General features: G+C 36.5%; 1 protein-coding gene across 3 annotated transcripts; it reads right to left on the bottom strand.

Annotated features, from left to right (window-relative positions):
* Nucleotides 1–6,548: 6,548 nt before the first annotated feature.
* On the bottom strand, nt 6,549–15,974 carry LOC143545474 (aldehyde oxidase GLOX1-like). Of its 3 annotated transcripts, none has more exons than XM_077037367.1 (2): nt 15,949–15,974; nt 6,549–8,157 (listed from the first exon to the last, which is right to left on the bottom strand). In XM_077037367.1, the coding sequence occupies exons 1-2, from the start codon at nt 15,972–15,974 to the stop codon at nt 6,549–6,551; spliced, it is 1,635 nt and encodes a 544-aa protein (XP_076893482.1). The 3 variants fall into 3 exon arrangements, with proteins under 3 accessions (XP_076893482.1, XP_076893490.1, XP_076893488.1); XM_077037375.1 differs by lacking the exon at nt 15,949–15,974 and adding an exon at nt 15,536–15,558 and having other exon boundaries at nt 6,549–8,109; XM_077037373.1 differs by lacking the exon at nt 15,949–15,974 and having other exon boundaries at nt 6,549–8,171.
* Nucleotides 15,975–25,797: the final 9,823 nt, after the last annotated feature.

Here is a 25,797-nt window from a genome sequence, read left to right as displayed (position 1 = left end):
GACCCGTCTGTTGGGAGTCCCAACAACATAACCGACTAGGATTCCCTCATCGGCTACTTCACCAAATTTCGAATTAGTCTTCAAAATCGAACAAGGAGACCCAAATGGTTCAAGACCGCACAAGTTGGGCTTCCTTCCATGCATAAGCTCGTAACAAGTTTTTCCAAGTCTCTTAACAGTTAACACCCTATTCAGAACATAGCAGGCTGTAGCAACTGCTTCAGCCCAGAACATCACAGGAAGCTTCGAGTCTGCCAGCATAGTTCTGGCTCCTTCAATTAACGTTCGGTTCTTCCTTTCAGCCACTCCATTCTGTTGCGGAGTATACGGAGCGCTGTATTGATGTTCAATTCCCTTCTGAAGACAGAAGATTTCCATTTCAAAGTTCTTGAACTCTGTCCCATTGTCACTTCTGATGTATTTAACTGATTTACTCATGACGTTCTCAACTTTTGTAATTAGATTCTTCACCATTTGAGCCGTCTCATCTTTCGTTTTCAGAAAATATACCCACGAATATCGCGAGTAGTCATCAGTGATCACCAAGCAGTAAGAGGTACCTCCTAGACTTTGTACATTCACGGGACCGAAGAGATCCATATGAAGTAGTTCTAGAGTACCGGCAATTGAGTTAATCTTCTTGGTGAGATGGGATTTCTTGTGTTGCTTTCCCTTCTTGCATGCTATACATTTGTCTTCAAAGTTAAAACTTTTTAAGGGAACGCCCATCACAAGCCCATTCTTGACAATGAAGTTCATCTTCCGAAGATGAATATGTCCCATTCTCCTGTGCCACAATTCTGATTCTGATTCGCTTGCCTTTGTCATTAAACAAGATTCTCCGGTGGCCATTTCAGTAGACCTCATGTCCATCACATATGTATTCGTTTCACGTGGAGCTTTCATAACTATCCATTCGTCTGGTATCTGAAAACCAGGCTTCAATACTATCGCTTCATTCTTCGTGAAATGGACAGTGTAATCTTTATCACAAATCTGCGACACACTCAGCAGGTTGTGCTTTAATTCCTCCACAAAATTCACATTCTCAAGTGTCATCCTTCCATTCGACACTGTTCCTCTACCAGTAATCCTTCCTCCGCTCTCGCCAGCAAAACTAACTCTTGCTCCCTGAACAGGTTTTAAGTTTTGCAACAAGTGTTTGTTGCCCGTCATGTGCCGGGAACAGCCGCTATCTACAATCCAAAGATTGTTGGCAGCCCTGTTCAACTGTTCCTGCACAATAAAACAAAGAGTTAGAATCTTGGGACCCAAGACCAATTGGTCTTGGATCGATACGTCCCGTACCCTGGCTTTCTCAAGTTAGCATCAGGATAATTTCTGTAAGTCCTGTTAGGAAATCTCCTTGCAGATTGAGTGTAATGCCTCCCAAACCTATGTGAATTGAAAGTGTTATATCTTGTGGTTTGGTTGAAAAACTGAGGTTTGTTTTTATGAAAACTTGAATTAGTTACATTTTGGCCCTTTGAAAAGTTTTCATTTTTAGCAGTAACAAAATGACGCTTATCCTCAGTTTTATTTGGCCTCACACCTCTGAATCTCGGCTTCAGAGGGCAATCTGCAACTAGATGTCCTAATTTGTTACATCTAAAGCAACACCGACTCTCCTTTTTCTTGTCAAATGTTGGTTTGGATGTAGAGGCAGTGTTACCAGCCGTTCGTCTCACATAAGGTGGGACGTACGGATTGAGTGGAGAACTCTTTTTAGAAATTTTATTTTTATCTCCACCGGTGGGTAACCCTACCTTCTCTTTTGTTTGACCAGATTCGGACAACTTATCCGAATCCGATGAGACTGGACTCGAAACAGAAATATTCACACTAGAAACAGGCGAACTTGTTTCGCCACAGCTAACACTTGGTTCTACACTTGTAATCTTGATTGGAGTTGTCTGAGGAACTTCGAAATCAACAGATTTCTGAACACTCGGATTATAAGTATAGTTGTGGTTAAAGGGTGGTGGAACCTCGTGATAACCGATTCCTCCCCTCTTTGCAGAGGTACCTTGATCACTCACGAGGTGATCTAGGATGGCCGAGGAATTCCTGAACTGCTCAAGTTTGCGATTCAGTTCCACCACCTTCACCTGGTGGTCAGCAATCTGTTTATACCGATCAGCAATCAATTTTGTTTTTTCTTCTAAAACTTCATAACTAAGATCAATTATTTCAATTTTCTCAGCAAGTTTAGTTTTTAAGCTTTTGACATCTTTTTCACATGCTTTTATTTTAACTTTAAAACTGTTTTCTCTTGCCTTAGTAAAATGATGATCTTCTTTAAGATTTTTAAATTCAGCATCTAAACGGACGTACTGATCAGTTATCGTTGTAAGTTGCTCAGACAAATTCTCACAACTAGTACAAATATTCTTAGTACTTACCTCGGAGCGATTATCCTTGTCATCTGCCATGAAAGCGGTTTCTTCTTCAGTAGCTTTCTCATTTCCAACAACCTTCTCACATTCTTCAACTTCAGCCTCAGCCATGTTCGCTTGCTCACCAGATTCATTTGAATGCAGGTTCCAGTTGTACTCACCTGCTTCTCTGGTCAACATGGCATTAATCTCTCTGTTAAATCCAGAGTGTTGTGTAAGCCGACCTTGTCCACGTTCAACCCTTTCATTTCTGCATTCTTTGGCAAAGTGCCCGTATTGCTGACAATTATAGCACCTTACCTTAGATTTGTCGAATCCAGGCCTACCACCAACAAACTTTCTCCCAGTTTTATTCATAAACCGTTTAACTCGCCTCACAATCATTGCCATTTGCCATTGCAAATCCATCTCCTCCAGATCATCAGCATCGATCTGGTCATAATCCTCATCTAGAGCAGCAGGGTCCACAATCTTCCCTTGTATGTAGTTCTCATATGAAGCAATAAAAGAAGCATAGACTGCAAACTGCTCTTCAGCAGATTTGACACTCATTGGCATTTTGGAATAGTTATTGCTTGAGGCATTTGCAGAGAAACCACTTGTGGATGCTTGAGGCTTTGAAGTACTTGATCCTCCAGCAACGAAACAGACATCACCATTCGAGTTTACAGAAACGTTTCCTTCATGAGAAGAGTCAGAACCTGACTCCCCTTTTGAGTAATAAGCAGCTGATTCAGGCCTCGAACTTGAGCCTGAGTTAACCTTTGCACCATACATACCAGGGTCTTGTATCTGATCTGTTGGTGTTTCTTTTCGAACCATATTAAGCTCATAAGTTCTGAGCTTGTTTACTGCCGTTTCCAGATCATAATTAGGAAAGTCTCTGTCTTCCCTCATAGAACGGTGTACATTTCCCACTTCGGTGGGAGAGCATCGAGAAGCTTTTCAACGATCTCTTCTTCTCGGTAAGCAATCGAATAATTGCTAAGTTCTGTCATTAGATGATAGTATCTGGTGATAATATCATCCAGTGATTCGTTCTTCAAAAATTTGAAGACGGAGAACTGAGTCTTCAAAAGTTTAATCTTTGATGCACGGATACCTACGTTCCCCTCGAATCTATTTTCTAGAGCATCCCAAAGCTCTCTCGCAGAAGTGTACTTTCGGAACGTATGGAGAACCTCTTGAGGAAGTGCCATTGTTATCGCAGCATGGGCCTTGCTCTCGGCCTCATACATTTTCTTTTCTTCGTCCTCCATTTTGCTATACTTCTTAACCACATCACGACCTTCGTATTGCATAGTTGGAGGGATATATCCATCCTGGATGCACACTCACATTTTTGCTTCCTGATATTTAATGTATTGGATGAATCTGTCCTTCCATGCCACGAAGTCAGTTCCTTTCATCAACCTCGGGGCCTTAGTGGCTGACCCCGCTTCTACTTCCATCTTGACCAACTCGGAGATGTTAATTGACGACATCTTTGCGAAAACACGAAAATCCGAAAATTTAAAAAAATCTTCCAAACAGCACAGTAGGCGAAGTTAAGAATAACTTCGCTTGAAAGTTAACTTCGCTGGAAAGTGTAACTTCGCTGGAAAGTGTAACTTCGCTGGGTCTTAAATTCGCTTGACTGGGCGAAGTTAAGAATAACTTCGCTTAGAATGAGCGGACTTAGGAGGTAAGCGAACTTGGGAGATGAGCGAAGTTGAGGATAACTTCGCTGAGGCGAACTTATGAGGGTAGGCGAAGTTGTGGTTAACTTCGCTTAATCCTTATATCTTCGCCGAAACCCTACTTCCGATGACGGCAACTTCGCTTGTAGAACTGTAACTTCGCCCGATGAACAAGGAAACTGTTCAGATCTGATTTCGTCAATCTAGCAGTTTCCGATCAATGTAATGGCTTGAAAATGACTGTCAAACACGAGTATAACACAATCCCAATAAAAACACGTCCCGCGAATAGGTCAAACGAGACGTTTTCTACACCCGCGTGAAATCCCGAACCTCACAATCGAGCCGATGGCTCTGATACCAATTGTAGGTTCATGGACGGATCGTACACGGGATGTCGCTATCTGCGCAGGTGCGGAATCCCTGCGTAGTTAGATACGAGTGCAGAATATGTATAAACCAAACACACGAGCAATGAACGAACACGTTATATTGATAACCGAACACGTGACTCGAGGTCACTATTACAGACACTGACACGTAACACCCGAAGTGAACAGCTGAAACGAAACCCTAAAAAACCAACTAACTAAACTGTTTCGGCTGAACAGTATATAAACACGACAACTTCGCCTTAGGCGAAGTTGTCAATAACTTCGCTGGTTCAAGAAGTTCGCCTGAGCGAACTTGTTGACAACTTCGCACGTACAAAAACATAAACATAATCATAAACATAATTACATTACAGACTCGATTACAAATGCTAGACTATGAACTACTGACACACATGTACCAACACCAACCCTCTAGTTTTACTAACCGACACTACCCCATTGATCTACCTCAGTTTTTATAACTTTTTTATCTTATTTTTTTGTTTTAGTTCCGGTACAATAACGCACGCCAACCAAAACCGGCCGGACTTGTGTCGTTAGTGCACAACGTTTGGGACTGATAACAGTTCGGTTTTACCACCATCCTGGTTACCTATCTGCCTCGACGCAATGCGCTGGTAAAACCCTAGTTGAAAAGGTAAAACAAAATATTAGAATATAATCACAACAAGATTTTGACCTTGCGTTCGAGGGCGTCGATATAAATAGTCAACAATATACGACAATTGATAAAGCCACTACAACTCTAACGCCACCAAGGGCGGAATCCGACTACGATAGATGATCATACTGAAACGTAAACTAAATTAAACATGTCTTAACTGTATATTCGGAATTTCAGAATATTTTAAAATTTGTAAGAGGAAATAATATATGTTAAAAATAGTTATGAAAATAAAAAGAATATTAAAATCAAACTTGAAAATGAATGGAATTAGTCTTTAAAATAAATGATCTGAGAATTAGTTAACTACCATTGAAAAAGCCTTACACATGTGTGAAGAACTAATTTGTCTATTTCTTACACTATTTTATGAATATTGCTTATTGTGATATATATATATATATATATATAATCTTTACAAAGTAAATGATCTTACTATCTTACTACTCTAATAAAATGCTACTTCATTATGCCACTTGTTAAGCTCTCATCACTCCTCATTTTTTTTTAACCCATATTCAATAAATGGTTTTTATTTCGGGTCAACCATTTCAAATAATAGTTTCCGAATCCTTTTATTATTCTGTCCATCTCTTTTCATAACACATACCCAACCCATATAACAAACCCTAATTCCCACCGTCGTTCATCCCCACCGCCGTGTCTAATAAAAGACTACATATTCTTGCCACTTGTCAAAACCATTATCATATTTTTTTTCTTCAGCCAATTTCAATATATAGTCCTTATTTTTTAAGTCATTTCAATGTATGAATTTAATATTTTTATTAAATGTAAATCATAACCGATTCATTCATTAGCAGATGATCTCAAACGACATCATATTAATTAATTAAAAGGTATGATATTTTATGTGCATGGATATTTTTTTTGTTGGTTTCATGGATACTATTATTACGGTTAGAATGCACTTAAAGAATTTTATTTGTCACACAGAAGAGTTATAAGCCGGCATATTTATTACCTTATCAAGAGTTAAAGCAGACATAAACTAAATATTTTTATTTTTGATAAACAGTGTATACCGACCAATACAATCACAAATGTAATATTCAATGAAGGTTTTACTTATATGCAACATATTTATGTAATATTAGTTATGCAATTTATGTTATTTTAATGTAAATTGTAATTTTATTAATATTATATGATCATTTTTGTTAATTGTGTTTCACTTAACAGTTAAAGTTTACAATTTCATCAATTAACCTTGTAATACACGGATCTCAAACTAGTATATAATAAAACTGAAGCGGCCAACTACTATTTTAACATAGACACAAAAGTAAATATTGAGTCATCAAAAGTTAAATTCAAATGTCTTTTCACAAACGTACTCATTTAACTTTAAACATGGTTGCCAAACTAACAAGTAATCTACACAAATGTTTGGTCACTCAACGTGAACCCAAGCCCCTTCACTTGGGATGTCTCGATGGACCACAAAAAGAAGATAATACCCCGCTGGTGCAACATTAGCTGAATGCGGCGCCGTCACACCAACCTCGTAACTTGAACTTCCAACCATCTCAGTGGTGTTGTCACCATCAAGAACCAACAACCTTTGATTCATGGAAAAAGAGTGTGTGTTAAACGAGGGCGCCACCATTGTCACGCAGATTAAGTTCAAGTCCACCGGAGACTCAACTTTGAACTGTATAGCCACCCGTTTTCCATACTGAAAATGGGTATCTATAGAAAGTATCTTCGGGCGAAAACTCGATGATATTAGATCCAAATATGAAGGTGAAAACGCTTCTAGACTTAATTCAGTAGGGTAAAGTACGTTTGTGAAATTATACCCTTCATGAGGATTACTCCCACCAACCAGAACCCGGCCATCTCGAACCAAAACTGCAGCCGAATGGTACATTCGAGGTATGGTGGTCGGGTTCTGCACTTCAAACCGAGACCCAATTAACTCATCCGGTTTGTAAATAACTGGTTTGAGAACCGGGTCACGGGCATCTTCCCACCCTGCGGTCCCACTTGCCCCACCATTAATAATCAAAACATTGCGGTCCGGGAGCAATAACATGTCACCCATCACCCGGGCCATAGGCATTTTCTCCATGACCCATTTAGGATCCGGGTCAGATATTCTAATTCTCCCACAACTATCCAAAGCACCATCAAACTTACCATTTTTAGCATTGACATGGGCTCCCTTAGGTGCACCACCACACACCAAAACTTCAACCACAGCTACAACCCCTTCTACTATCCGCATCGGAAGTAGTGCCGCAGAGCCCGTACTTGGATAATTCCTCGGCTCGCCACCGGGTATTTTTGGATACGTCTTTACCACTTGGTTTTTCAAATAATCGAACAAAATGGCCCGATTATTTGCGAATATGAACAAAGTTCCATCCGTGTGAAGAAATACAAAAGGGTACAAATTATTCTCAATTTGTTCGTCGTATGTTTGAACAAGAAACGGTAGGCCTTTCGCTTTCTCCACCGGTGATATTTTAGGGTAGAATTCAAAGTTAAATTGTCGACGACCGCCAATAATAATCTGGCGGCCGTCTGGTAGTATATGACTAGTAGCATACCATCTTCTTTCACTCAACCCTAACTGTACCTCTTCCCAATCACACCCATCACAAGATTTATAAACCCGAACGACACGATCACCGTCATTGAAGCCACCAGTTTGAACTAAGCTGCCGTCGGGCGTTAGAGACCCGGAAGAACACCACACGTCAGTGAGAACCGTGAGGGGGCGAATGGAGTTTGAGGGAATGTGGTATTCGACAGAATGTGCGGTGCAGTCGAGTGTCAACGCCATGTCGTTGGGGTCGGAGCGGCATTTATTGGCGGGAAGGGAGATGTTTGAGGGGCCAAAGTCAGTACGGTCAAAGATAATGAGACGGTCGTTAGGGAGGAGTTGCATGTGCATGGCGGAGATGCCAATGGTTGGGAGGAGGAGGGACCAGTGGCCGGGTGCGGCGGGGGAGGACGGGAGGAGGAGGAGGAGGAGGCATAGGAGGAGATGGTGGGATGGGAGACTCATGGGAATTAAGCATGTGTTGGTGGTAGATATGGGCAGCTAGAAATCTTACGTACCTTAATTTAAGAAGCAATGGTCACACTGTCAAGTATGGTCCCAACATGAATGCATTAGGTATACAATTAAGTTGTAGCATATAAGTCAAGTCAACGAGAGTGTGGTCTTTTTACCCGTAAAGGTAAAAACGAGGGTGCTCTAAATGTGTCCATATTAATTATTAACTAATAATAATAACAATTTGGTAATTATTAGCTTGTCCAATTTACTCCCATCTCCCGTCACTCACTCCAGTGAGTGTAAAATGTGAATCAACTAAGGGTTTTTTGTCTTTTTTAACAAAAAATATATAATATTCATGTTTAATAATCCTTACGATTTTTTAGTCAAATTACATATAAGTATTAAATGTTTAGATTACATCGAAACAGAAGGCAAGTGAGCAACAAGTTACGCCGCTACCCATTTTTGAATTGCAAAACCCAATCTTTTAAAAACTACATTTGCTGATATTGGAGTTATAACATTACTATGCATGACCGCTGAACACGGATAAGTAACTCCACAGCTTCAAACGCGAGGAAACCAAAATTGTCAAAAACAAAAGGAATAAGTATTTACAAAACTCGATTTGCCCTTTTCATATTCGTCTTTCCAACTCTCCCTTTACATATACCCTTTGGAAAAAAATTGTAGAAAGTTTATACTACCCAACTTGTCACGAAATAATATTTTTGATTCGCGTATGACTCCTAGATGCGTTTAAGATGGGCCTTCCAGAATGCTCTAATTCATTCATGTGTTTCATCTGTTTACCGTGTGCTTTGTTTAACCCAATTTTTCTTTCTTTCGTATCATTGAACCTTTTAAATGATTTTACAATTGAATGAGTCTCTATTTATTCACATTCCCAAAATATTAAATATACGACAGCCTTTTATATCACCTACATTTTCATTCATTAATTGCCAATAAATAGCATTTACTACACACAAATTATTGAGCATAAGCTTGTTTTGATTATTAACGGAGAGTGTAGACACGGGGTAACAATAATCAACAAGCTTTCCGGTGGAACCAATTATTTGCATATTCAGTTAGAGGGCCGAAACGGATATCCCAACACTCGAAGCTCCATTCAAAAGGAAAGTCCATTTACAATCACTAGTTTGGCCAATTAAGTCATCCGGTTTGTAAATAACTCAGGTCATGCCCATTTTCCCCCGTGGTCCCATGCCCTTGAACCCCTATTAATAATCAAGACATTGTGATCCGGTCGCAATAACATGTCACCCATCATACGACCCATAGGCATTTTTCTTCATGATCCATTTAGGATCCGGGTCAGATATTCTCCACAACTATCTAAAGCACCATCAAACTTACCATTTTTAGCATTGCCATGGGCTCCTTTAGGTGCACCACACACCAAAACTTCAACCCCTTCTACTATTTGCATCGGAAGTAGTACCGTGAAGCCCGTGCTCGGATAATTCCTCAGGTCGCCACGGGATAATTCCTAGAGGTGCACAAATCATGTTTTTACTAATAACCAGTTTCAAGTTTGGAATCGAGTTCAGGTATGATCGAGTATATTGAGAGAAATCGGATAGGGTATTGACTATTGAGGAAAAAAACTCAACCCTATGTATCCGGGTAGGGTATGATCGGGTTAAGGTATAACCAGGTATTAGATACGGGTATGTGTCTAGGTATGAGCGGGTATTATTACCCGGTTTTGAATTTGTAACTTTTTATACATATTTCAATTCGTTTAACAACTAAATTTGTTATTTATAAAAACAATTAAAATATATTACAAAAACCATAAATTCACTCAATACAAATTATTTACTTTATAATATGCATTTAAAAAAAAACTTAAACGTAGAAGTTGTGAAGTAAATATAAAAATATACTATAAAAACTCATGTATTATATAGGGTATTAAAAAAATTGTATCGGGTATGGGTATAAGGCATGACCGGTTTCGGGTATTAATTTACGGGTATAAATAGGGTACGAGTATTGAGCTCAAAATGCAAACCGTATCTATACCTTATGGCTAGGGTTGGTTCTGGTTTCGGGTATAGAATACCCAGTTTCGGGTATAGAATGCCCGGGTATTAAAAAACCCAGTTCCCGGTATATTTTTGGGTCCGGTTCCAAGTACAGGTTTTTTGTGCACCTCTGATAGACGCATTCATGATTTAGAACATGCATACGGATGATATTTAGAGCCACCACTGACGATTGTTGTTAGGGTTTTAAGTTTCAATGGCAGAAGTTGTTGATGACGAGGTTCTTAAGAGTATATATATTTGGATACAAATCATTGCAAGCGTGTGTTTAAGTTATGGCATTCTTTTATCACAAGTTCTCGTTTCATTAATTGTCCTATGAACCATAGTTATAACAAAGATCGCTATAATAACGTACTTGGTCATAGAAGAGTTAGTTTATTCACGGCTCCTCCTTTCCTTAGTTATGATCTTGTTGGTTCTTTCAATGGCCTTGTTTGCATCTCCGTTTTTCCTCGTAAGCTTATAGTAGGAAATCTGTGACTACAAAAGTAAAACAACAAGCATATCCTTCTTATATTCGTGTACCATTTTGTTGGGGTTTTGGTTATGAATCAACCGGAGATGGTTAAAAGGTTATTGTAGGGGCCAGCTGGAAAAGTGAGAAATCAAATATGTATTTGGTTATTGAGCTTTAAAACAAATGTGTGGAGAGATGTTGGAGAAGTGAACCATATATATTTTATTAATAACGTAGGTATCTTATACAATGTTGGTGCACTTCACTGGATTGTTAGGCTGAACATCTCTTTTTGTGTTGTCACACCCCAACCAAAGACGATAAAACATGTCAGGACGCAACTATGATTGTATCTAATTCACAAGACACTATTAAGTGACAAAAATTTGTTAATCCATTTCATTCATTCAACTCAAATACAACTTGTTCAAAGAAAATACAACAATTTAAATAATCTACACAACTAATAAGAATATTTCGATTTATAATAGTCTTACAGTACAACTAAGTGATTAGTCTTTCATCTTCACAATCATCCTAAAAGCAAACATGTAGCATGCATAAAAATAAATTTGATCAACTCAAATGCTGGTTAGCAATGCATAGTTTTGTCACACACGCGCGCGCGCGCACACACACACACACACATATATATATATATATCTAAGAGAACCCTTTACAAATTGAAAACTTTAAGAATCATTTTGACTCACTAAAAAAAACCTCTAAAAAATATTTAAAAAATTATAAAACAAAAAAAAACCAAAATTTTTAAAAAGTAAAAAAACCAAAATTCTTATATTTCATTCTGGTTTAAAAAAATTTAATTCGTATTATACATATAAACATGCGTATAGTTTCATTTAATCTTTAGTTACGTAATGTACACATATGTAGATTATCATTTACCTTAAATTATACATGTGTGTAATAAAAAAACATATGTGTACATATTATACATATATGTATAAATTTAGCTCAATCGGGAACTCTTTTTTTCAGTGTTTTTTACGAAATTAGGATGATAAATAAGAATTTTTGTTTTTATACTTTTTTTACTTTTGTGTTTTTTTTTTGTTTTATAATTTTTTTTTTATTTTTGTAGTCCAAAATGGTTCTCATAGTTCCCGATTCCCAAAAAGTTATCACATGATCGTACTCCTATATATATATATATATATATATATATATATATATATAGCAATGTTAGAATAATAAGTGACTTTTTCTTAAAAAGTGTAAAAAGTAATATGGACCCATTGGATAGAATATAACAAAAGAGGTTAAGATGGTCCATAAGTATTTTGTTATTTTCGGAATCAATTTAGTTGTTATTATATTTATTTTCAATCTCTCTCTCTCTATATATATATATATATACTAGGTTTATCCCCCATATTATGGGGGTTGTTCTATATATATATTTTTTTTAATATTTATTTTTGGGATTTTAATTTTCTTTATTGTAAGAAACTTAGTAATAAAGTTTGATAATGAAAGTGTTTTACAAATAAATGGTATGTTATAACTCGTTTAAAATCTATCTGGGTTTGGTGATCCATGATCCGCTTATTTTTTTTTACTATAAAATTGTTTCTTAATTATGAATAATATCTTTTTAAAAAATCAGATATTGATTTTTAATATATTCCTATTTTATAGGATTTTCCTATCAAATATTTGGTAAGATTAAATTTTAATTTAATGAGATGTTATAACCCGTTTAAGAGTTATCTAGGTTTGGTGGGACCCATACCCGTGAATTCAGGTCAAATGCATAAGAAGCCTTCATTTACAAATAAAACAATCTGGTGGCTTAAGAGAATTTAGGAGCCAACTAGAGAGCTTTTAAAGGCTTGTGTTTATATATATATATATATATATATATATATATATATATATATATATATATATATATATATATATATATATATATTACGTTCCTTTCACCCTAAGTCTAATAAAATCCAGATTACCAACCAAGATATGAAGAAATCAGTCGGTCCTTGATAACCACCATTCACTCACCAATAACCCACCATCATGCCGTAATAATAAATCTGTTACCTCCGATGAAAACATTGAGAGCGATGACAAGAGGCCAGAAGGGTTTGCTGCGGCGGCGGAGTGACTGCGGTAGCGGTGGTGGTGGCGGCGTAGCAAAAGCAGGTTTAGTAGCCATTAACACGCCGGCCATGATAACGTTAATCATGGCCGGTCCCTTCGTCTTCAACCTCAGGGCTGGTTATGGTCGATTCACCGTCAATCACTGGAAGTCACCACCACTGCCCACCGCCTGGTTCGACTCACCATCAATCGGCTTTAAAGCCACTACCATCGTCATTGTTGTCTTCAACCGTCATTAATTACCACCGTCTTTAACTACCACTGTCATCACCACCATCTTGTTCAAATATTATTTGGGGCGTCGAAGATTGTTTGATGTGATTTTGAATAAGGATTTTGTTTGGTGGAATGCGATGATAAATGGATATGTGAAGTTTGTGGAAAGTGAAGGTTGCACACCAACTGTTTGATGAAATGCCGAAGAGGAATAACGTGTATTGGAGTGTTATGATTAACGGGTATGTACAGGTCGGGTTGTTAAAAGAAGGCTGGATGTGTTTAATGAGATGTTGGAACGCGGGTTCCAGCCTAATCATTCGTGCATTGTGGCAGTGGTGTTTTTAGTGTTTAAAGTTGATGTATTAGTATGACGTTTACTGTGTTTTTGTTCATCATGTTCAACATAGTGTGTTATTGTTCTTGATGTTCTTGGTCTTGTGTTTTAAAACTGGATTAAATTTGGGATTAAAGTTAAAACACACTGCATTATGTCTTATGATTTTTTTGGCGTTGTATTTTAAATTTGGAATAAAAAAATAATTATTATAGATTAATAATGTTTCCATAAATAATATAACACACCGCCTGGTTCGACTCACCATCAATCGGCTTTAAAGCCACTACCATCGTCATTGTTGTCTTCAACCGTCATTAACTACCACCGTCTTTAACTACCACTGTCATCACCACCATCTTGTTCAAATATTATTTGGGGCGTCGGAGATTGTTTGATGTGATTTTGAATAAGGATTTTGTTTGGTGGAATGCGATGATAAATGGATATGTGAAGTTTGTGGAAAGTGAAGGTTGCACACCAACTGTTTGATGAAATGCCGAAGAGGAATAACGTGTATTGGAGTGTTATGATTAACGGGTATGTACAGGTCGGGTTGTTAAAAGAAGGCTGGATGTGTTTAATGAGATGTTGGAACGCGGGTTCCAGCCTAATCATTCGTGCATTGTGGCAGTGGTGTTTTTAGTGTTTAAAGTTGATGTATTAGTATGACGTTTACTGTGTTTTTATTCATCATGTTCAACATAGTGTGTTATTGTTCTTGATGTTCTTGGTCTTGTGTTTTAAAACTGGATTAAATTTGGGATTAAAGTTAAAACACACTGCAATATGTCTTATGATTTTTTTGGCGTTGTATTTTAAATTTGGAATAAAAAAATAACTATTATAGATTAATAATGTTTCCATAAATAATATAACACACTGGACGAATATGCCCATAAAGTGTTATAAAACAAGAATTAAAATAAAGCACACGGCCTAAAAAACACACTTTTCATCTAGACCGTCAGATCATCAAATCTAACGTACCAGATTACTTCCTACACTTTTTAGACACACTCCACTTCTTATTATAACTCCACCCACACACACACACACACTAGATTTTATCCCCCGTATCGTATTACAGGGGTTGTTTTATATTATTCGTTTTTAATATTTATATATGTATATTGGATATCCCCCGTATTATGGGGGTTGTTTTACATTATTCGTTTTTAATATTTATATATGTATATTTAGATTTTAATTTATTTATTGTAAGAAAGTTAATAATTAATATACTTGATATGTTATAATCCGGTTTAAAAGCTATCTGGGTTTGGTGATACCCATTACCTGTTTATTTTCTTTATTATAAAATTGTTTCTTACTTATAAATAATATCTTTTTTTTAAATAAAATAGGATATTATTTTTTATTATATCCCTATTTTATAGGACTTTCATATCAAATATTTTATAAGATTAATTTTTAATATAATTAGATGTTATAACCGATTTAAGAGCTATTTGGCTTTGGTGAGACCTTTACCCGTGAATTCGGGTCAAATGCGTGAGAAACCTCATTTAAAAATAAAGCAATCTGATGGCTTGAGAAAATGGTTGTTTTACATTTTTCGTTTTTTAATATTTATTTTTTGGATTTTAATTTTTTTATTATAAGAAAGTTAATAATATACTTAGGGTTTGATGATGAAAGGGTTTCATAAATAAATGATATGTTATAACCCGTTTAAAAGCTATCTAGATTTGGTGACCCATGACCCGCTTATGTTTTTTACTATAAAATTGTTTATTAATTATAAATAATATCTTTTTCTTTTTAAATTGGATATTAAATTTTAGTATATCCCTATTTTATAGGATTTTCATATCAAATAATTGGTAAGATTAATTTTTAATGTAATGAGATGTTATAACCCGTTTAAGAGCTGTTTGGTTTTGGTAAGATCCATACCCATGAATTTGGGTTAAATCAATGAGAGACCTCCATTTAAAAATCAAGCAATCCGGTGGCTTCCATAAAATGTGGGAGCGACCACATCGCGACACGTAGGATTTTAAGGTTTTCGTTTATATATATATATATATATATATATATATATATATATATATATATATATATATATATATATATATATATTATAGGGTAAGGATCCTAAGAGAACCGTTGGCAAATTAAGAACTTTGAAAACCATTTTGGACCACTAAAAAAAACCTTTAAAAAAATATTTAAAAAATTATAAAACAAAAAAAATGAAAATTTTAAAAAAGTAAAAAAACCAAAATTCTTATATTTCATTCCGGTTTCATTAAAAAACGATTTTTTTTCTTTTTAATTCGTATTATACCTATACACATATGTATACTTTCATTTAATCTCTAGCTACGTAATGTATACATATGTACATTATCATTTACCTTAAATTATACATATGCGTATAGGAAAAACCATGTGTGTACATATTATACATATATGTATAATAAAAAACGATTTTTTTTCTTTTTAATTCGTATTATACCTATACACATATGTATACTTTCATTTAATCTCTAGTTACGTAATGTAGGCATATGTACATTATCATTTACCTTAAATTATACATGTGTATAGGAAAAAAACATGTGTGTACAAATATGTACACATTATACATATATGTTTAATTTGGCTAAACTGAGAAAAAAAAATTTTATGTTTTTTTTTAGAAACCGGGATGATAAATAAGAATTTTGGTTTTTTTAGTTTTTTTATTTTGTGTTTTTTTTGTTTTATGATTTTTTTTATTTTTGGGTTTTTTTGTGGTCCAAAATGGTTCTCATAGTTCTCAATTCCCAAAAGGTTCTCACATGATCCTGATCCTATATATATATGGTTAAGTTCATGTGAGAAGTCATATTAATGTGAGAAGTGTGAGAAATAATTTAAACCAATCAGATTTTTTCTTTTCATATTTCTCATTTAATTAAAGGCAAAGAAAATAAATAATCCCAACTTTAAAAATCACTACCAGCGGTCCCAACTTTCAACTATTTTTGTCTCAATGGTCATCCATTAAAAAACACTTAACGTCGTTATGTTTTTTCCCAAGTTTCAAACCGATGTTTTAGGGCTTTTGATCGGAAAAACGATACGATTCGACCAATGAAAAACTTATCTCGAAACTGTTATCCAAACGACAAAACAATGTTTCAATTCGGGTGTTTGAATTTCCAATTATCAAAAATCAAGTCATTTGAATCACCGTTTTGAGATAAATATTACATCAGTCGAATCGTATTGTTCTTCCGATCAAAACCTGTAACGATTCCGACGAAACCCGGTATACCATAACCGGTAGACAATAGTTCCGTCATATTTAATGTGGGGTACATGAATTACCATAGTAATTATACGAGAATACATGGTTCACTGTATTGATTGTACGTGAATATATAATTCATCGTATTGAATATGCGATCAATCGATCGATAGTTATTGAAACCCGAACGAATCGAGGGTTCAATTATAGACGATATATATGATATATAGTGATGTTTACGAAGTATTAAAGCTTCGAGATAAGTGAATTAAAGCTCAGAAAAAGAATTTCGATTTAATGGTACGTCGGTACATTAAACGAAACCTTCAATACCAAACCGAGCAAGAGATGATCGATCAAGCCGAAAAAGATGCGCGATAATTAATAATATGATGTTTTAAGTTAATAAATGTCATGGTTTAAGTTTTTAAAGTTTTTAAATCGGTTTTATATAAATTTCATTTTTAAGCCGAAAAACGACCGTTTTAGCCTCGTTTTAAGCCAAATTAAACATTTAACCGAAAAACGAAATGAACCAGATTATCCAAAACATTATCCAGATTGCCGAAATCCGAATTTGTGGCTAAAAATAGAAGAGGTGGGTCCCACCCCACCCCTCATACTTCCGATCGGACTCCACCATGTCCCCCATTGCTTCATTTCTTTTTTCTAAACACACATTCAACAATCCATCAATTCTCTCAACAATTTCATCCAAAAACCGAGAGTTCTAGCAAGAAAAACAAGGTAATGATCGAGTTATGCACGTGTTCATCTTCGTTTCTTGAGTTGGTTTGCAAGAAAATGAGGTTTCAATGATGAAAACCGATTCTTGCATGATCAAGTGATGTATACGGGTTATACAAAGGATCTTGGTCCAAGAAAGGAGTTAAACGAATCAAAAACGAATTTTTACGGTTAAATCTTTGTTTTTGAATCATAACCGAAACCATGAAAGAAATGGCTTGATCGTGAGTGTAACTTGCTTGGTATTGTGGTATGTTGGTTGTAGGTTCTGTGTTTAGTGGTAGATAAGGCGGAAAGACGAGTTTGTAGCTTGTAGTGGCGGAAAACGAAAGGTATATTCGGTTTATGTTCGGTTTTGGAGTTTTTGGACAGATTGTTGATGGTTTAGAGTTAGGTCATGATATTTTACAGCGGTGTTAAACACATGGAAATATGAGTTCTGTTAATTTTTGGTAATTTTTGGACAAAGGATGAATATTTGGTGAATTTAATGCTCGGTTTTGGCCAAAAATGGTGAAAAATAGTTAAATATCATGAAAAATTCTGGAAAATTGCAGATAATCTTTTTATATCATGTAAAAGTCACACACAAAATTTTAGGTCAGTTGGAGAAGTCTAAGTAGGCTTTCCGGTTAAACGAGTTCTAGGGTTTTCTAGCTCGGTTTTAGTGAAAATGGCATGTAAAAGTGGATTTTGGTTCTGGAAAAATTTCAAGGGACTATGTGGATGGCAGGGGACATCCAGGAAAAATTTGGGATTTTTCTAAGGTCGTTTGGTATTTACGACATATTTAGTGTTTAAATGGTGTTTAAAAATAGATAAATAAATTTTAAATATAACAATTAATTCTGGAAATATTTTTATAAAATTCCCCACTGTTAAAAAGTGATTTTTGCAAAATTTCAAGATCCGAGATTAAACGGATAATTATTTGTGCTAATTATCAAACTTTTAAAGTTAAAACGCGTAAACCGGTGAAGTTCGCTTAAGCGAGCTGACTGGTGTATAAAAACCCTAAAAATGAACTATTTTCATATAATTGAGTTAAACAAGTAAAAATGAATCATCCGAAAATAATTCGGATGATTTGAGTAATTTTACCCGACAAAACAGTTTCCGGTGCACTAAAGACGGAAACGGGTCCCGCGGCCAATCGGGGCGTCTAAACCGAGCTCTAATTTCACAACTTAAACTAAATTATCAGTCAACCACTATTTTCGGGTCGTGTGTGACCAAACTCATTTTTGAAACATAAAAACGGGCAACCGTGCTAGGCACGCAAAACGGGGAAAACAAGCTATTAGAAAATTTGACTGTTGGACTCTAAACGACATCACAATCTGAGTCCGGAGAAGTGTTTCTGGGTTAACATTGCCCCCGGAACGGGTACAGTACTGGGTTAACAGTGTCCCCAGATGTACCGTTTAACACGGTTAAAGATTATATAAACAATAATTGTATAATAACGATCGTAGGGATCATATTACAGATTGGACGTGTTAATTGATAATGATTGTTGTTACCTGCTTGCATGTGCTAAGGTGAGTTTCACGAGCCCCTTTTTCTGAATTGTTTTTAAATAGTTTCTCGGGGCGGAAGCATGTTATTACTGAAATGTTTAAATACATACTGAACGCATGGACTTGCGTGGATTTATATATATTTTATTGTACGGGAATCGTACGGAAATGTACTAAGATGGTAATTGTCTGAGTTGCTAACATTCTAAGGCCCCGGAACACGAGTGATTAACTGAAAGCCGGTAGAGTGTGGATAGTACTATTGGTCTGACAAACCCAACTGGTCCGGCATGGATTTGCTGATGTTTCCCCGCTAGTTGCACATGTCTATTTTGTTGTTGATATATATTTTGCTATGTAATGTTAGACATAGCGGTTTGGGGCAGGTCCGTGGGCGGGGGATATGCCACGGGGGTTGTGTGTGATAGTCAGAGGTTTCACTTGTGGGCTCAGCATAATTACATCGTGTTTCTGGGTTAACGTTGCCCCTGGAATGAGTACAGTACTGGGTTAACAGTGTCCCCAGATAATGCTATATTTTGATATGGATTTATCATGGTTTACTCAAATTGTGAAACTCACCAACTATTCGTAGTTGACCCGTTTTCTCACATGCTTTTCAGGTACAATTAAGATGAAGTGATTGCTTACGTGCTAAGTGCTTGATGTGTGTAAGATTTGCGTGCGGGATGTTAGGATACATTATAAATAATAGAATTATGTATCGTATTGTATGAAATGTGTATCACCTAGACGGTAATGAAATATGAGATAATGTAATTTGAAGTATATTAATGTATTCAGTTTTCTTTATAAACAATGTGGTTGATATCAGAGGTGTCTGTTGCATCCCGTTTACGTTTCCGCTGCGGTTTCGGGGTGTTACAGAACTTGGTATCAGAGCCATTGGTTATAAAGGATTAGGATGTCTTTTAAAGATACCTAAAATATAACCAGTAGCTCAAGTGTTATAGGATATGAATATCAACTAATAATTTATAGTGACGAGATCTGGATGAACTTAGAAGGACAAGTGAGTTATTATGGTCCGGAACATAATAACAGACTTGTCCGCACGAGGGAATTCAGGGGAAGTCACGGGGTACATTAATAGGTAAAAATGGCAACATATGTGTAAAGTATATAATATTATTTATGCGTGCTAATGTGTATATATATAAATGTACGTATCTTGTGGGTACTTGTGTTGAGAAATAGGACCCGGATAAGGAACCGGGGGATGAAATAATAAAAGTACCGAGGATGCTGAAATTTCTAGAGCATCGGTTGAGGATAAGTCTGACTTATCGGGCCATAGTTATGGTAGTACCAAGTTAGATCTCCCGTTTGACATTAACCGGAAATATCTAGTAACCGTCACTCCCAATCAAAATTTATAAATCCCTTACCCTACCAACACCGGTACCGTATATCTTAATAACCCCCTATGTTCACCCGAACCGTCGACCCTCACGTACGGACGGACCTGTTATTCCATTAAGGTAAAAAGAAAATAATAATAATAATGATAATAATAAATTGATAAGAAATGAGCAGATAAAAATAATATATATAAATATATATATGTATTTCTCACTCTCAAACCTATGAGATGTACCACCTCCAGATCGAGAATTACCGATTTTAGCAAACCTAGAACGCCTGAGGACATTGACTGAGCAAGTGATATAGTTTCCCATAATAGTAATTGATAATATTTGAAGGCAACATGGGTAGCGCGATTACCTTGAACCTTGCAACTCCCTATGTTATCCTTACATCAGTTAGATGCCTATACCCATGTATACTCGAATATAATGATTACCCATACACAAGGAGGTGTTGGAATCATTATAGCATAGTTGGCTGTTCGTTCGTAGGTGGTATACTGTGTATGCCAGATATACAAATAGACACGGATATTATAACTCCGTGGTACGTAATCGTTTGGTGCTCACGGTGAGCATGTATCGGTTATGCTGATATGCAGAAGGATATTGAAATCAAGCATATTAAACATTAATCTTTGTTGAGAAAGATCTATATGTCAGTTGGTGACAAGGGTTATGAAACATATTTAAACGTTAACCGACGTCAGGTTAAGTCTATATGTTATTATATTTGTGGGACATATATACTAGATACTGATATGTGTAATATGTATGATAATATTTGGTGTGTATGTGTACCTGTTGTTATGATTGAGCTGGTAACGAGTTATACGGTGAGATTAGTATTGATTACTGCGTACGGGATGGGTACGGCAGAATGACATAAAGAGAGTAACTCCAATGATGGAGATTGATATGATTCAGTTGATTGCTCAAAGATAGCAGATGATGATACCGAATGTCGTATCACAGATCACTGCTAGTGTTGATGCAAATGTGATTGCAGAATTATAGATCGAGCAATCACATGAATATGAATATTTCAATTCTTAGTGGTATTACTAAGAGTGATAATGTCCCACCGAATACTATTATGACTACAAGTATTAATTATAAACTAAACATGAATAGTAGTCGTAATGAATTAGATCCGGTATGAAGGATATGTTGTTGGTTGTGTTAAGGAATTATTAATAGTTTACTGACGGTAAAGGGAGGAATAGATTAGCGAGTGAATAGAAAAGATCGAAATGGTTAAGGATATTGGTAAGAATCCAGAACATTGTGTAGTAAAATATGCTACAGATATATTGGTAGATTATGTTTTATCGTAATGGAACACGATGGTACAAAATTATAGTTTGAAAATTATTACTCAGATGATATGGTCGGAACTTAAAATTTTTGTGCTAGAGCACTTTTATTCGAATAATTAAGTTCAGAGACTGGAACCTGAGTTATGGAAGATAGAAATGTTGTGTGCTGATCACTTAGAACGCGCTAATCGTTTGAAGGAATTGTCATGTCTGGTAACATGGCTAATTACTCCTGAAACTAAACGAAGTGAGCGCAATATTGGGGACTAACTCCATCGATAAGGAGTATAGTCAATCCTGTAAAATATACAACCTTTGGAAGGGTTGTGTCACAAGCCAGCATTGATATATTTGACTCTATGGGAAGCGGACTGGAAGGACGTTAGGTGAGACGTCGAGTATTAAAGAAGAGAAATGATAAAGGTATAGTGCAAGATAGACTTTTGAATAAGTAGGTATGTCCTACAACCCAGAATTATACCAAGACTAGTTCTGGTGTGAAAACATGAACCGCATGAAGGGTCCTTCCCTAAATGTGGAAAATATGGTCATCGGCAGGAAGAAGAATGTCGAGTGATAGTAGGCCACGGGTGTGGTAAAGATGGACGTAATGCCCTAATTGTAGAACCAATTGAAGCCATGTGAACCGGCAACCCCAACCCATTCGTGTACAACCACTCCGAACCCAACAACCTCAATAACAATCCATCCAAAGAAATCAAATTATGCCAAACAGTTGTACTTGCTATGAATGTGGCAGTACAGAACGTTTCAAGAGAAATTGCCCAAAGTTGAACCAAGGTGTCGTTGGAAGACGAACCTCAAGACAAGCATCAACCTGGATCAAGCAAGGAGCCATGCTTTTGTGAGTAATTCGAATAAAGCACGTCATGATCCAAAGGTGGTATTAAGTATGTTGTAGTTTTAAATCAATAGGCTTCAGTGATATTTTTACGGTCGTCGATAGAAGTTAGTTCCTGTTAACCTCCTATCATTTGGAAAGATTCCGATTAGTGAAACTATAGAACCCTATACTGTAGAATCGCTAACGGTAAACCCCTAATGGTTAACTAAATTGTTCGGAATTGTCATATTATTCTAAACGATTAACCTTTCCTTATTGACCTACGACCAGTAAAGTTAAGAAGTTTTGACGTAATAGTTAACATGGGTTGGCTAATTCAACTTGAAGCTGAAATCAAATATGAGAAGAAGATGATTAGAAGCTCTCCTTCGGACGATGAAGCGATTAGATACAGAGAAAAGTGTACGGTATTATGTTACCACTCTAATCTCATCTTGAGATGTTATAATATTTACGACGAGAAGACGTGGTGTATTTAACAAACGCGATTGCCAAAGTATTTAAAAGAAAACATATAGAAGATATCCCGATGGTACGCGAATATCCAGAAGTTTTCCCAGAAGAACTTCCTGGATTACCGCCAACCCGACAGGTCGAATTCAGAATCGATTTAATGCCTCAAGCTGGTCCTGTTGCTAAAGCATCTTACCGACTTGCACCAACTGAAATGCAAGGATTATTGGATAAGGTTTTATACGATCTGGTTAGTCACCATGGGGTGCACCAGTGTTATTTGGGAAATGAAGGACGGAAGTGTTAGGGTATGTATTGATTAGGGAGAATTGAATAAAGTGACGATCAAGAATAGGTATTCACTTCTTCGAAGCAAATGATCTATTTAACCAACTGCAAAGGGCGATGTATATTTAGAAAATTGATCTTAGACATAGTTATCACCAAATGAAAAATCCAAGAGGAGGACGTTGCAACAACGGCTTTTCGGACTCGTTACGGCCATTATGAATTCTTATTCATGCTATTCGGTCTAACAAATGCGCAGGCAGTGTTCATGGAACTCATGAACCGAGTCTGTAAACTTTATTTTGACAAATTTGTCATACCTTTCATTGATGATATTTTGATATATTTGCAACGTAAGGAAGAGCACGAACGACGTCTAAGGAAAATGGTGGAAGTGTTAAAGCAAGAGGAGTTATACGCGAAGTTTTCGAAATGTGACTTTGAATACAGAAAGCATAATCCCTTGGTCATGTTGTAAAGCAACAAGGATTTCACATAGATTCAAATAAGATAGAAACCATTAAAATTGGCAGTCACCCAAGGCGCCAAAGGAAACGCGCCAATTTTTAGGACTAGCCGGAGACTATCAGCGGTTTATTAAAGAATTTTTAGCATTACCCAACTCATAATCCTTTGTACGACGCAAATGTACAAATTTTATAGATGATAAGAGGCCGCAGTCTCATATTCAACGAAGATGGGTCAAGTTGTTAAGCGATTATGACTGTGACATCCGTTATCACCCCGGCAAGGCTAACGTCGTAGCCGATGCCTTGAGTAGGAAAGATCGGGTTAAGCCATTGTGAGTGCGAGCGCTGGGGATGATAGTCCAGTCGAACCTTTCGGACCTGATTCGAGTCGCTCAACGTGAGGCGTTGAAAGAGGAACAATTGGAAAATGAGGGACTTTACGGCAATGAGAAGAATTTCGAACAGCGCGTGGACGAAATTCCTTATTTCAAAAATCGGATTTGAATCCCGACCCTCCATGGCATTCGTGAATTAATCATGGACGAAGCGCATAGATCGAAATATTCCATACATCCGGGATCGGATTAGACTATTGATGATACGAATATCTGAAAGAATTTATTAATAGCCGAGTTTGGAGAAAGATATGGTTACGTATGTTGGTGAATATTTAAGTTATGCAAGAGATAAGGCTGCACACCGAAAACCCTAGGGAACGCCACAACGACAGAAAATTCGCCAATGATAGTGGGAATAAATTACAATGGATTTCGGGATGCAAATTCCCAAGATATATCAAAGGCATGATGTAAATTGGGTAATCGCGGATCGATTAACCAATCCTCGCATTTCATCCCAATCTATGACGATTACCACAATAAATTCTCGCCCAAATTCATGATGGTGAAATGGTATCTCGTCGTGGAGTACCATTTTCAATTATCTCAGATCGAGATAGTCATCATACTTCCATTATTGGAAGGCGGGGAAGGATGCATCGAGAGCTCGAAGCTTTCTATGGGTGAAGTAATTATCACCAAGTTGTTAAATTGAAAATGGGCGTGGATCAAGCCATAAGATTTGAATTGATTCGAGAAACAACCAATCGGATTTATAATATTTAAGATAAGTTGAAAGCAGCGCGAGATTGGCAAAGGATTTATGCCAACATTCAAAGGAAACCATTGTCGCTGGAAAGAGGTGACAATGTATTTTTAAGGCATCACCTTAGAAAGGTGATATGAGGTTTGGCAAAACCGAAAGTAGCTCCTTAATATATTGGACCTCATGAGACTATCTCCATGATTGGTCATTTAGTTTATCGATTAAAGTACTCCAGGGGCTAAGTACTATACATGATGTTTTGCCATGTATACGGATTGAAAAGTACCTAAGCGATGAGGCAACGAAAGTACCAGTAATGGAGGTACTCATAGAAAACATGCTTGATATCATAAATAATTCCGTAGAGATAGTAGACGGGAAAACTAAACAGTTTGAACACACCAAGCTTTATTGGTTAAGATTAAGTGGAATTCACAGCGAGGACCAGATTATACCTGGTAACGCGAGGGTGAATTCTGAAGGAAAAACCCCCACCTTTCTCTCGGAAAGGGATAGTGGGCGTGTAAAATTTCGAGGACGAAATTTCTTAACGGGGGAAGAATGTAACGATTCCGACGAAACCCGGTATACCCTAATCGGTAGACAATAGTTACGTCATATTTAATGTCGGGTACATGAATTACCATAGTAATTATACGAGAATACATGGTTCACTGTATTGATTGTACGTGAATATATAATTCATCGTATTGAATATGAGATCAATCGATCGATAGTTATTGAAACCCGAACGAATCGAGGGTTCAATTATAGACGATATATATGATATTTAGTGATGTTTACGAAGTATTAAAGCTTCGGGATAAGTGAATTAAAGCTCAGAAAAAGAATTTCGATTTAATGGTACGTCGGTACATTAAACGAAACCTTCAATACCAAACCGAGCAAGAGATGATCGATCAAGCCGAAAAAGATGCGCGATAATTAATAATATGATGTTTTAAGTTAATAAATGTCATGGTTTAAGTTTTTAA

Source organism: Bidens hawaiensis, unplaced genomic scaffold, assembly GCF_021521415.1.
Source record: "Bidens hawaiensis isolate Kalapana, Puna unplaced genomic scaffold, B.hawaiensis_p1.1 tig00000904_1, whole genome shotgun sequence".
NCBI lineage: Eukaryota > Viridiplantae > Streptophyta > Magnoliopsida > Asterales > Asteraceae > Bidens > Bidens hawaiensis.
This window is presented reverse-complemented; position numbering and strand designations above follow the sequence as displayed.